General features: G+C 42.0%; 1 protein-coding gene across 2 annotated transcripts in view; it reads right to left on the bottom strand.

Annotated features, from left to right (window-relative positions):
* Positions 1–13,966, bottom strand: part of LOC136863975 (titin homolog) — a 1,080,299-nt gene that overhangs the window by 876,454 nt on the left and 189,879 nt on the right. For both annotated transcript variants that reach the window (XM_067140444.2, XM_067140445.2), the window contains exons 11-12: positions 8,390–8,562; positions 4,256–4,523 (exon numbers count right to left, since the gene is read on the bottom strand). In XM_067140444.2, the coding sequence (XP_066996545.2) occupies positions 4,256–4,523; positions 8,390–8,562 (441 nt within the window). The remainder of the gene's footprint in view (positions 1–4,255; positions 4,524–8,389; positions 8,563–13,966) is intronic.

The following is a 13,966-nucleotide window of genomic DNA, read 5'->3' as shown; positions in this document are numbered from 1 at the left end:
TTGCTAGATGAGTAAAAGTGAAGTCTAATTATGTGTCTAGAAATAGAATCATATCAAGGTTTTGTGTTGAGCATTTGCCTTAAAATTTCGCTTACAGGTTAGTTTTGTTAATTGCAGGTCATGGACGCTATCTCCAACTTTGAACTAGGAGGAATACTGAGATGAAAGCAACAATGATGAGAAGAGCACCGAGATCAAAGCTACAATCCTGAGAAGAACACCGACATCAAAGCTACATTCCTGAGAAGAGCACCGAGATCAAAGCTACAATCCTGAGAAGAGCACCGAGATCAAAGCTACAATCCTGAGAAGAGCACCGAGATCAAAGCTACAATCCTGAGAAGAACACCGAGATCAAAGCTACATTCCTGAGAAGAGCACCGAGCTCAAAACTACGATGCCGAGAGGAACACCGAAATCAAAGCTACAATGCTGACAGGAACACCGAGAGCAAAGCTACAATCCTGAGAAGAACACCGAGATCAAAGCTACATTCCTGAGAAGAGCACCGAGATCAAAGGTACAATCCTGAGAAGAACACCGAGATCAAAGTTACATTCCTGAGAAGAGCACCGAGATCAAAGCTACAATCCTGAGAAGAGCACCGAGATCAAAGCTACAATCCTGAGAAGAACACCAAGATCAAAGCTACATTCCTGAGAAGAGCACCAAGATCAAAGCTACAATCCTGAGAAGAGCACCGAGATCAAAGCTACAATCCTGAGAAGAGCACCGAGATCCAAGCTACAATCCTGAGAAGAACACCGAGATCAAAGCTACAATCCTGAGAAGAGCACCGAGATCCAAGCTACAATCCTGAGAAGAACACCGAGATCAAAGCTACAATCCTGAGAAGAACACCGAGATCAAAGCTATATTCCTGAGAAGAGCACCGAGCTCAAAGCTACGATGCCGAGAGGAACACCGAAATCAAAGCTGCAATGCTGACAGGAACACCGAGATCAAAGCTACAATCCTGAGAAGAACACCGGGATCAAAGCTACATTCCTGAGAAGAGCACCGAGATCAAAGCTACAATCCTGAGAAGAGCACCGAGATCAAAGCTACAATCCTGAGAAGAACACCGAGATCAAAGCTACAATCCTGGGAAGAACACCGAGATCAAAGCTACAATCCTGAGAAGAACACCGAGATCAAAGCTACATTCCTGAGAAGAGCACCGAGATCAAAGCTACAATCCTGAGAAGAACACCGAGATCAAAGCTGCGGTGCTGAGTGGAAAACCGAGATCAAAGCTACATTCCTGAGAAGAGCACCGAGATCAAAGCTACAATCCTGAGAAGAACACCGAGATCAAAGCTACAATCCTGAGAAGAACACCGAGATCAAAGCTGCGGTGCTGAGTGGAAAACCGAGATCAAAGCTACGGTGTTGAATGATTATTTCTTTGTACGTTACAAACAGAAAGATACAGGTTTTATGATATCAGTCTTCAGTCTGGACGACCACTACGGCTCTTCTGGTCATTCAGAACAACCTCAAGGATCTCTATACCGTGATTGTGGAATCGTATCACAGGGATTTCCGAGAAGAATATTCCACAAGAGGCCTGAAGACTGAATGCTGAAATGCATAAGTTTATAATGAATATGTCATTGTAGAAACCCCAAGCTCGCAATAGTTCTTAGTCACGAAGCGGATAAGAATATGTAGAATTGCTAATAACAATCCAGAGTGCTCTATCCTTCTAGGTAGTCAAAACTTGCCAAATTCTACGACGCTGAATTGTAAACAAAGATTTGCCGGCATACAATTCACACAATGGTTGGTTTCTATATTATGTACATCTGATTTTTATATAGGAGTTGCAATTGTTTGTATACTTTTACAAAATCGTCTGATCTTGTGAAGTAGATGGTACTGTTCCTTTCAGATACTGCATTTAGATTTTGAGAAATAAGCAGACTCAACGAGGAATAATGTGCAGTTAAGATGATATGAAGTTAATCAATCGAGGTCGCTGGGTTCCGAAGCTTGAGAACCTCAGAATTTTGTTTGACGCGATATTTATGTGAATTGGTAGATATGGTCTTGGAGCAAGCTTTTACTGGTGTACATTCTGCTTGTGAACACACATTAACAAAAGAATTGCATCACCCCGATATATCATGCTGCGTTCTTGCGCATATTGGACAGCCGCACCGGAAGCTGTTATAAACATTCCCATAACTACCTCTGGCTGGCCCCGTGGTGTAGGGGTAGCGTGCCTGCCTCTTACCCTGAGGCCCCGGGTTCGATTCCCGGCCAGGTCAGGGATTTTTATCTGAACCTGAGGGCTGGTTCAAAGTCCACTCAGCCTACGTGATTAGAATTGAGGAGCTATCTGACGGTGAGATAGCGGCCCCAGTCTAGGAAGCCAAGAATAACTGCCGAGAGGATTCGTCGTGCTGATCACACGACACCTCGTAACCTGCAGGCCTTCGGGCTGAGGAGCGGTAGCTTGGTAGGCCAAGGGCCTTCAAGGGCTGTAGTGCCATGGGGTAACTACCTACGAGTAGAGCGCCACACTCGAACGGGAGGCAGCATTTCAGTTGAAGTTGGAGTACCGGAAAGGAAGCATTGGAAGCATGTTTCGACCAGTGTGGTGAACCTTCGCCATGCTACGAAGGACACTGTCGACCGTCTGTTGTGTCCACATAATCACTTTATGTCAAGGAGGTTTGCCAACCAAGGACGTTTACTCGACGTGTGCACTGGAGTGAAAGTGATGTGATGAGGACATGACATCCGTACCGAATGCCAGGTAATTTTGAAGACTTAGCCCGCATAGGCCATAACTGCTGATGATGATTGTTATCTTCGACTGCTCACTCGGAGGAACAGATCTTTGAGTGCTGTGGAACTGATTTCGGAGTTCGTGGATTCTACAGACGCATATGCCCAATCAAACAGTCAGGAGAAGATTGGATGATGGGAATCTGTGTTCCCGACGACCATGGCAAGTTCCATCCGTACATCATAACACTATACACATCGTTACAAGTGGCATGAAATCATGCTGCATCGAAGTCCCAGGATTAGTGCAGGGTGCTGTTTACCGAGGAATATAGTATCTGTTTGACTCCTGACAATGGCATACAACGTGTATGGAGGGAACCCGGTGATATCGCATCCCTCCACGATTGTGTCCCACATGTGCAACATTGTGGTGGCACAATGATATTCTGGGGTGGCGTCGAATGGTGTCACCGTACATCTTTCGTAGTTCAGAGCACGCTAAACGCTCTACAATACAGGAAACACATTCTGCAACCGATAATGGAACCATATTTTGGAAAGTACTTCATCTTAGTGCTAGATAACGCACGTACCCGTCGTGCATTTCTCGGAATACCTTCCTTCATCGTGCTGGGAGCATCCGACTGGAGTGTCCTGCCTGTTCCTCAGACATAAACTCCATCAAACATGTCTGGGATCGATTGAAATGTGCAGTTTCGTCGGTCGAAACCGACTACGGACTCTGCATGACGTACGCAGAATCACCTGTGAAGAATGGGATAACCTGGAGGAGGCTAGCTGGGATCTCATGGATGGGATGTCACAAAGGATTACAGCATCTATCCAAGCAAGGGGACGTACTACACTGTATTAATGTGTTTTCGTGATTGATGTGCAAACTCCCAATATGAAACAAATTTTGCTTCCTTGTACAGATTTATGTTTCTTTCTTTGTGAGTTGGTGAGCTGAAAGTATTGCAAATGCATGCACCCTTATGAATAAAGGCTATGTTTTGCTTACTGTGTCTTGAAACTGCATAATAGAGGGGTAATGCAAAACTTTTGCTGATGTGTGTACTTAAAGGAGTCCGTGAGTTTCTCTAAAATTCCTCAGAACAGAGCAATTAATGGAGATATCCTTGACAGAGTTTGTGTAGAATGGATTGGTCACTGAATTTCCCGACGGTAAAATTTGGGCAGTTACGTTTTAGTATGGTGGTATATTCCCTAACAATGTTATTCAACACGTTTACTATGGAATATATGGAAGAGCACAGGCCTATATTACAGTAAGAGGTTGGGCGTGCACGATACCAGTAAGACCACGTGAGCATACGAGTATTGTCATCCAGTAAATCATTTCCCTCATTAAACACAACATCCCAAAGAAATGCCAGTTCCATAGATTCATGTTTCCTTAGTGCTCCATGTTCAATTTCCTTTAAGTCTACTTCCCTCTTAAACAAAAGGCACTTCTATTTAATCCTTCGACAAACTGCTTTAGTTTTGTACTCACCACATAACTCCGACGGTGGGATAAGCTTCCACTTGTGCAGACAGTCGCAGATTGCCACCTTCCTTGACGGAGTATTCTGGCTCCAGCTCGAAGATGAACTCTGGAGCAACGTAGGCTCGGATACCTTTGTCCACCACGAGGTGACAACGACAGGAGACAGAACCATGAGCGTTCCGTGCAGTGGCCGAGTAGCAGCCCGAGTCCTCAAGAGTAGTGTGGCTCAGTTCTAGCGTGTGGAAATGTTCCTCGTTCCAGAAAGTGTGGCGCTCTGAAACAAGAAGAATTTCGCACTTCAGCTCCCCCAAGGAGTAAAAAATAAAGTAAATGACTGTAAAATGTTTTGAAACTCGAGAAATGATGAGCCCAAAAGATACAGGAAATATTACGTTCACAGTGGCAGAAGCAGGTCAGCCTGTGAAGGGACGTGCTCAGTTTTCTACTCTGATACTGTTGTACTTTGAAACGTCGTTCTCTGGTCTACATATGCATTTGAAAACCCAGTAGGTAAGAAGCGACATTTCACTGAAGAGAACAATTAGTACGTCTGGTTGCTAAGAAGAGGTTAAAGTGAAATTACTGTTCGGTAGTATGTAACAATATAGAGCAGAGTTAAAACAATATTGAGTTTTATATTTAACAAAGCACAGTTAGTGGAGTGAGTTCCTGTGGATAGTGCAAATAACGCGAACTAACTCAATTCAACATTTGTTTTTTTACTTAAAACCTTATATCTTCAAACTTCTTGTTACAGATCAATTGCAATCTCTTCCCTCCTGAAAGACCATTCCAAGTTAGACACAATTGTGTTGTTCTTCGATGTTGGAGGCTTGATAGTATTAGGTAACAAATGCCACAACTCGGTAGGCTGTGGATTTGCAATGACTCCAGCAAACACAAGCGGGATATTTACTGTACACTAGGTTGGTAATGTATTATTCATAAGATTCCTTGCTAATTAAAGATTAACATTCATGATGAGCAAAATATCTTTACATGTCAGGAAAGTAAAGAACAGAACTTACTGTATTTGTGGGGTTGCATTATTGCGTGCGGTGACATAATTGGCCACTAGAAACCACCGCAATGGAGACTGTTACCGAGAATCGATTTGTGCCAACAACGGACCAAGTCTTAGTCCTTCCATGGCATGTATCTTTGTGAAGTGGCCATGGACGACCAAATGAGTAAGCTAAATTCATTTTATTTTCATCTCATAAAAGAAATGCCCTTAGCTTTCCGTCAACCCAATACTACACTGTTGGGAATGAGCAATCCTGCACCCATTTTTCCTTACTTGAAACTTGATAAAATCATCACAGGCTGTTCGACCATATTTCAAACCACCAGTGATTTGTACTTCACGTACGGGATACGTCTTATGTAGCACCCACAAATCACCATTCATTATGAGGAAAGACCTTCATTAGCTATAAAAGGAGCGATGCGATTAGGCATTCAATTATGTAGTTTCCGGATAATGTCCTGAGGTGCATTCAACCATTCTTCCTGCAATTGCATACGTCGATCATCCCACGTCCATGCAGGTGGATGAGGTCACCCGTTCACAACCCAATTGTGTTCAATTGGTGACACATCTGGTGATCTTATCCGACAAGGTATGGTGTCCACACCTCGTAGAGCGTTTTGGGTGAATCTAACCGTATGGGCACGAGTAGCCTACTGTCTTCCTGTATAATACCAATTGATACACTGAGAAAAATGACGGGAAATGGATCCATAATATCTCATAATACACTTTGCTGTGCTACTTCTGTGCCCTCAAAAAACCACGAGAGGTGATCGGGGAATCGTAGTCTTTGGCACCTCAAAGTATGGCAACTGGCATCCGGGAAGATTTGATGAATTTGATGAATTGCGTTGCCCTCTGCGGTGTCAATCCCAATGGACCATCATCAGTGTTAAGACTGAAGCGTGACTCGTCAGGAGAAACAACGCGACATCATTCTTGCGTCTATCGTTTTGAGTATCATCTCACAGATCTGTTTGAACGGGATCGTACTGTTGGAACGCGTGGAAGATCGAAATGCTGACAAAAGTTGCCTCTCGCCGCGGAGAAAATATCGCCCTTGGCAGTTTAGCCGCCAGCGCTGCCCTCTAGGTGTAGCAGGAATGGGTTAAGGAAAAAGCAAAGGGCAAATTTATTTTCGAAAGACCTTAGCACGGGGTGAGGTGTACAAAAATTGACATTGATTCTTCCCGCACACAGGTTTCGTTTAACGAACTCATCCTTCCCAGATCCCCTCACACGTGGAGGATAAGCTCTCCACATCGTACGGATAATTTCGCAGGTACTTATCCTGTTTACTGTGTTTAGAAAACTGACGTCTTTAACGTCAGTACTTGTATAATATTTCTAACTACTTTTCAGAGGTGTTATTTGCAGTGTTATCAGCAATGAATTCACGGACTACTGCGAAATTACCCATATTATGCTGTGGAATTACCCGAACTGCTGCGGATTTAGCCGAAGTATTATAATTACGTGAATTAATGAGAAAAATAAATTATATTATTTTGTAGTACTAAATAAAAATAGCGTACGTGACCGTTGTTTCAGTGAATAAATATAATTTTGATATTCATTCTCAAAATACGCCATACTTAAAAATTTTGCCTTAATATTGCGGATGTAGCCGAGTTTCCCCTACACCTCGTATTTTCTGTCTTTTCCTCACCAACAGTTCTGTGTAATTCATTTTTCATTTTCACTCGACGGGGTTTTTTGTTATTTACTTATATTGTATAATAATGTTCGGCTCCATGGCTAAATGGTTAGCGTGCTGGCCTTTGGTCACAGGGGTCCCGGGTTCGATTTCCGGCAGGGTCGGAAACTTTAACCATCATTGGTTAATTTCGCTGGCACAGGGGCTGGGTGTATGTGTCGTCTTCATCATCATTTCATCCTCATCACGACGCGAAGGTCGCCTAGGGACGTCACATCAAAGGACCTGCACCTGGCGAGCCGAACACGTCCTCGGACATTCCTGGCACTAAAAGCCGTACGCCATTTCATTTTTACTGTATACTAATACTAATACTAATACTAATACTAATACTAATACTAATACTAATACTAATACTAATACTAATACTTAATAATAATAATAATAATAATAATAATAATAATAATAATAATAATAATAATAATAGTTTTAAATCCCGCCAACTCTTTTGAAAATTTTGTTGCGCAGTTCTCTTTCGTATCAGTAAATCTACAGACACGAAGCTAGCTTATTTGTGCACCTCCACATACCACCGGTGTGAACCAGTGACGAACCCGGCTACTTTAACTCAGAAAGTCTTCTGAGTCACTCAGTTATTTTAAAAAGTAACTGCTAGGCTCTTCAGTCTGCCGAAACTAATTTTTCAGTAAGAAATTTATAAACTACCTGTAATAAAACGTATGGTAACAGTATAATACCTGCAAAAGAAGCAACATTTCTTTTTGCTAGTGGCTTTACGTCGCACCGTCACAGATAGGTCTTATGGCAACGATGGGATAGGGTTAGGAGTTGGAAGGAAGCGACCGTGGCCTTAATTAAGGTATAGCCCCAGCATTTGCCTGGTGTGAAAATGGGAAACCACGGAAAACCATCTTCAGGGCTGCCGACAGTGGGATTCCAACCCACTATCTCCCGGATGCAAGCTCACAGCTGTGCACCCCTGACCGCATGGCCAACTCGCCCGGTAAGAAGCAACTTAATTCTTTATCAGGTATAATACTGAAGAAGCTAACAGTTACGGAATAACGGATTCGAAACTGAAAGGAAATGGCTTCAGATATTTCCAAAGAAAGAAACTCTCGTATTGCCAGAGGACGAATTAAAGCAGACAACTAAACTTAGTATTGGCAGCCTATTATTATAACCACTAGCTTAAGAAAACGGATATTCAAATCCTAAATCCAAGTGATTTCTCTTTTTTATATACTGCCACACATAATAACACAGGTCATCAGATAGATGCCCCATTCCCCCTCTAAAATGGATCAACAACAACCGACACAAGAATGGTCGCTTTACAAAGAAGGCAGCAATCTAATTCCATGCAATATCCTTTGCGCATGTGCACTGCATTCTAACATAATTCGAGTCACACTGGCGTGTGACGTACCGTCTTGCTTGAGCTCCTGGCCGTCCTTGCTCCAGACGAGTTCCGGCGTCGGACGGCCGGCTACCTGGCACGTCAGCCGCACTGGGTACGTCATCTGGACGCGCCGATCACGGAGGCGCATCGTGAACTGAGGTGGTGAGTCCGTGGCAAGCCCTTCATCTTCTTGGATACCACTGCAAAAAAGTGAAAGGCAGCTTAGTGGTGTAATATGAAAAAAAAGCCTGTATCCATGAAGTAAAACATTTTTTCTGGATTGGTCAGTAGTTTCTTATTTACATCTATATTGTCATCATTGAACAAAATATCATACAAATTCGGGTCAAAAGGTGTTAGTAGATCTGTTGGTCATCGCGTATGTTGAATGGGAAGTGCTGTAGAAAAACAGTATCGTTTCTTAACCCCCCCCCCCCCCCCGCACGAACGGAACTATGACTACAATGAATCCATGGACGGTACACATGCGACCCTGTATGAAAACCGTATTTGATGCCAGGTTAAATTAGTGTTTCATAGGAAAGACACACTGGTCAACTTAAGGAAAGCAGGTGTCCTTCCCAAGCGCATCCCAAGAATATTGCAAATTTTTAAAGGCATATTGGTGGCTTGTAGGAAAGGAGACGTCCCTCCCAAGTTCATCGAAAATATTTCACTTTTTTAAGGAACATTGGTGTACTTAAAGGCAGGAGGTGTACCTCCCAATCTCATTACAATCTCATTTCAGGCTTTTAATGGGCTGGCCTTCTGACCCCAACTTGGCAGGTTCGATCCTGGCTCAGTCCGGTGGTATTTGAAGGCGCTCAAATACGTCAGCCTCGTGTCAGTAGATTTGCTGGCACGTAAAAGAACTCCTGCTGTACTAAATTATGGCACCTCGGCATCTCCGAAAACCATAAAAGTATTTAGTGGGACGTAAAGCCAATAGCATTATGATTTTTAATGTCATATTGGTGGACTTAATGGAAGGAGGTCTCCCTCCCAAAGTGATCCCAAGCACATTTCTCATTTTAAAATTTCCAAAGAGGTCTAGGGAAACAGAAATATTAAAATCCAACTGGAGGAACATCTGGGTCTTCTGATCTGAAGCACGTATTTTAATTGTATCCTAATTTTATTATTTACCCACAGTTCTGGTTTCTGTTTCCTTCCTGTGAAGATCCTAGCTAAGACACCGGAATAAACTGTTAACATACCGACATACTGTACTTTGAATTATTTATCCGGCCAACCGCAGAGGTTAACCGTTTCCTCATCTGTTCCCAAGTGAGGATGGTCGCCTAGTTTTATTTTCTTTTAAAACAATAATCACCACCACCACTCTGTTCCCAAGATTCAATTCCCGATTCGATCCCGGTAAATGTCAGTAAAAGTTTACGGTGCTTTTATGACAACGCTGTGTTTCTGACTTTCAGCACGTTATAGAAATCATGCAGGAAGATATTCCGACAAATAGGGTCTGTTAAGTGCGACAGGCTTCAGCAGCCGGCACATTTCCTATCCTCGCGGCTAGGTCGGGGCTTCATTCATTCCATTTCTGAGCTGATCGAATGATTGGAAACAGGCTGTGGATTTTCGTTTTCAGGGTCTGTTAATACAGCCAGCAATTAGAACGAACGTTAAACCAATGCAGTAGCATATTATTATTATTATTATTATTATTATTATTATTATTATTATTATTATTATTATTATTATTATTATTATTATTATTATTATTATTATTACTTGTAAACTTTTGTTGCCGGGCTGAGTGGCTCAGACGGTTGAGGCGCTGGCCTTCTGACCCCAACTTGGCAGGTTCGATCCTGGATCAGTCCGGTGGTATTTGAAGGTGCTCAAATACGTCAGCCTCTTTTAGGTAGATTTACTGGCACGTAAAAGAACTTCTGAGGGACTAAATTCCGGCACCTCGGCGTCTCCGAAAACCGTAAAAGAGTAGTTAGTGGGACGTAAAGCAAATAGCATTATTATTATTAAAATTTTGTTGGTCACTCGTAAAGGAATTGCGATAGGCCTATAACAGTTGTGCAGTGCTCGTGCCCTCCCCCACATCAAAAAAGAAATTTACTCAGTTTAGATTTTGTTCATACAACTGAAAACAATGTTTTATATGTTGTAGACCAGATTATGTAATTAGATTTAATCATGTGTATATATCCTGTATTATAGGTTAGTTTAGGTTACGTTTATCACTTGTAAATCACTTCTCATGTGTTCCAAGGTGTTCAGGAATTTTTTTTTTTTGCAAGTTGCTTTACGTCGCACCGACACAGATAGGTCTTATTGCGACGATGAGACAGGAAAGGGCTAGGAGTGAGAAGGAAGCGGCCGTGGCCTTAATTAAGGTACAGCCCCAGCATTTGCCTAGTGTGGAAATGGGTTACCACGCAAAACCATCTTCAGGGCTGCCGACAGTGGGGTTTAGGAAACTTCTAGTTGCATATGTGTTTACTTAAGTGAACTCTGGATCCTTCATGTACCAAGTACATCGTTATAGTATTCTAGGTCTTTCTAGATATCCTTAGGTAGTATGCTCTAATGGCAAACTTGTTTCAACATAATTCTAGAACAAGAATTTACCAAGGATTTCTGGAACTTTCCATATATCTTGTATTAATACTATGTTATGTGAAACCAGAATGATCCACAATCATAACCAGTATGCGTATAAAGCGTGTTGGAATCAGTCAGTAGGAGTTAGAGTATTGTGAGCACAGTTGATATTAAGCTATGTTATGTTATGTAGCGAGTTGACGTAGAACAGTTGGATCGATACTGCTCGGAGGATCAATCGTGATTTACTGTGTAGTTTGTATGAGCTATGTAGTGAGTTGTAGTAGTGATGTGATGTTGGTACTGTGAGTACAACGGAGTTGAGTTCAATAACGATATCGTACCATTCGACGGATCAAATGCAAATTGAGAATTAATGTGTACAATTTTCTACGTGTTATTATACTGTATGTGTTTTTTAGTGAAACTATATATGAGTAGTCATCGAGAGTAGTGCTTTTTATTTGTTATTTTTTTTTATTACCACATCGTTGCACCTATTTCAAAGGATCACCCCTTCAAGAGCATGTTGTTCATATGGACGTGGTTCCACTAAAACCAAATCGAACTTACACAGTTTAAATACTTTTTTTTTTGATAGGGGCTTTACGTCGCACCGACACAGATAGGTCTTATGGCGACGATGGGATAGGAAAGGCCTAGGAGTTGGAAGGAAGCGGCCGTGACCTTAATTAAGGCACAGCCCCAGGATTTGCCTGGTGTGAAAATGGGAAACCACGGAAAACCATCTTCAGGGCTGCCGATAGTAGGATTCGAACCTACTATCTCCCGGATGCAAGCTCACAGCCACTCGCCTCTACGCGCACGGCCAACTCGCCCGGTAGTTTAAATACAGTTCTTGCAGTTAAAAGGAATATAAGAAATTCAATTTAAAGTAATATTGCATCACTTCCAAACATATAGTAGCTTCTTTGGTCAAACACTCTGTTCCCAAGTGCGGATAGGGGCGCACAGCTGTGAGCTTGCATCCGGGAGATAGTGGGTTCGAGCCCCACTGTCGGCAGCCTTGAACACGGTTTTCCGTGGTTTCCCATTTTCACACCAGGCAAATGCAGGAGCTGTACCTTAATTAAGTCTACGACCGCTTCCTTCCCACTCCTAGGCCTTTCCTTATCCCATCGTCGCCATAAGATCCATCTGGGTCGGTGCGACGTAAAGCAAGTTTAAAAAAAATCGAGAGTGTATTTAGGTCGTAGACCGGTTCCAAAGCGCAGTTTAGACCATAAAGTGTTCGTTTCTCTCTTTCTCTCTCTCTTTTCAAAATAGATTGTATGATACTGTAACTGAAATTTAACCTGTGAACAAAGCAACAAAAGCCAAAGGCGGTTTTTAGTACATGCATTCATTCCCAGTAAATTAATGCTTGTAATGGTACTTTATCATAGAACAAAAGGTAGAATTGATTTAATTGTGGCTATCACTCACAGTACGAGAATGTAAGACTAGAAATTTTAAATACGAGGCTTACGTGTTGTTTCAAAAGCTCGTGTGTTTATTTCAAGAAATGGCAGAGAAGAAAAAGACAAAATCAAATTGTTAGTCAACATGAGGTTGACATGGCACCTTTCACCTGTTACGTGGCGTATCACGTAAAACACATCATCCCGCCGAATAGAATCGCTTCTTAGCGTTGTTGCGAAGGTACTGATTGGATCCTTCCACATTTCATCTCATGTCAACAGTGAAATATACGTATACCTTTCCACGATACTTTCAATCAATCAATCAATCAATCAATCAATCAATCAATCAATCCTGATCTGCAATTACGGCAGTCGCCCAGGTAATAAATCCCCTATCTGTTGCTTTCCTAGCCTCTTCTTAAATGATTTAAAAGAAATTGGAAATTTATTGAACATCTCTCTTGGTAAGTTATTCCTATCTCTAACTCCCCTTCCTATAAATGAATATTTGCCCCAATTTGTCCTCTTGAATTCCAACTTTATCTTCATATTGTGATCTTTCCTACTTTTAAAGACGCCACTCATTCGTCTACTTATGTCATTCCACGCCATCTCTCCGCTGCCAGCTCGGAACATACCACTTAGTCGAGCAGCTCGTCTTCCTTCTCCCAGTTCTTCCAAGCCCAAACTTTGCAACATTTTCGTAACGCTACTCTTTTGTCGGAAATCACCCAGAGCAAATCGAGCTGCTTTTCTTTGGATTTCTTCCAGTTCTTGAATCAGGTAATCCTGGTGAGGGTCCCATACACTGGAACCATACTCTAGTTGGGGTTTTACCAGAGACTTATATGCCCTCTCCTTTACATCCTTACTACAACCCCTATACACCCTCATAACCATGTGAAAAGATCTGTACCCTTTATTTACGATCCCATTTATGTGATTACCCCAATGAAGATCTTCCCTTATATTAACACCTAAATACTTACAATGATCCCCAAAAGGAACTTTCACCCCATTAACGCAGTAATTAAAACCCAGAGGACTTTTCCTATTTGTGAAACTCACAACCTGACTTTTAACCCCGTTTATCATCATACCATTGCCTACTGTCCATCTCACAACATTATCGAGGTCACGTTGCAGTTGCTCACAATCTTGTAACTTATTTATTTCTCTATACAGAATAACATCATCCGAAAAAAGCCTTACCTCTGATTCCGTTTCTTTACTCATATCATTTATATATATATATAAGAAAACATAATGGTCCAATAATACTGCCCTGAGGAATTCCCGTCTTAATTATTACAGGGTCAGATAAAGCTTCGCCTACTCTAGTTCTCTGAGATCTATTTCCTAGAAATATAGCAACCCATTCAGTCACTCTTTTGTCAAGTCCAATTGCACTCATTTTTGCCAGTAGTCTCCCATGATCCACCCTATCAAATGTTCTAGACAGGTCAATCGCGATACAGTCCATTTGACCTCCTGAATCCAAGATATCTGCTATATCTTGCTGGAGTCCTACAAGTTGAGCTTCAGTGGAATAACCTTTCCTAAAACCGAACTGCCTTCTATCAAACCAGTTATTAATTTCGCA

This window comes from Anabrus simplex, chromosome 2 (assembly GCF_040414725.1).
Source record: "Anabrus simplex isolate iqAnaSimp1 chromosome 2, ASM4041472v1, whole genome shotgun sequence".
Classification (NCBI taxonomy): Eukaryota; Metazoa; Arthropoda; class Insecta; order Orthoptera; family Tettigoniidae; genus Anabrus; species Anabrus simplex.
The sequence above is the reverse complement of the archived record's forward strand: the minus strand, read 5'-3'. Positions and strand labels throughout refer to the sequence as shown.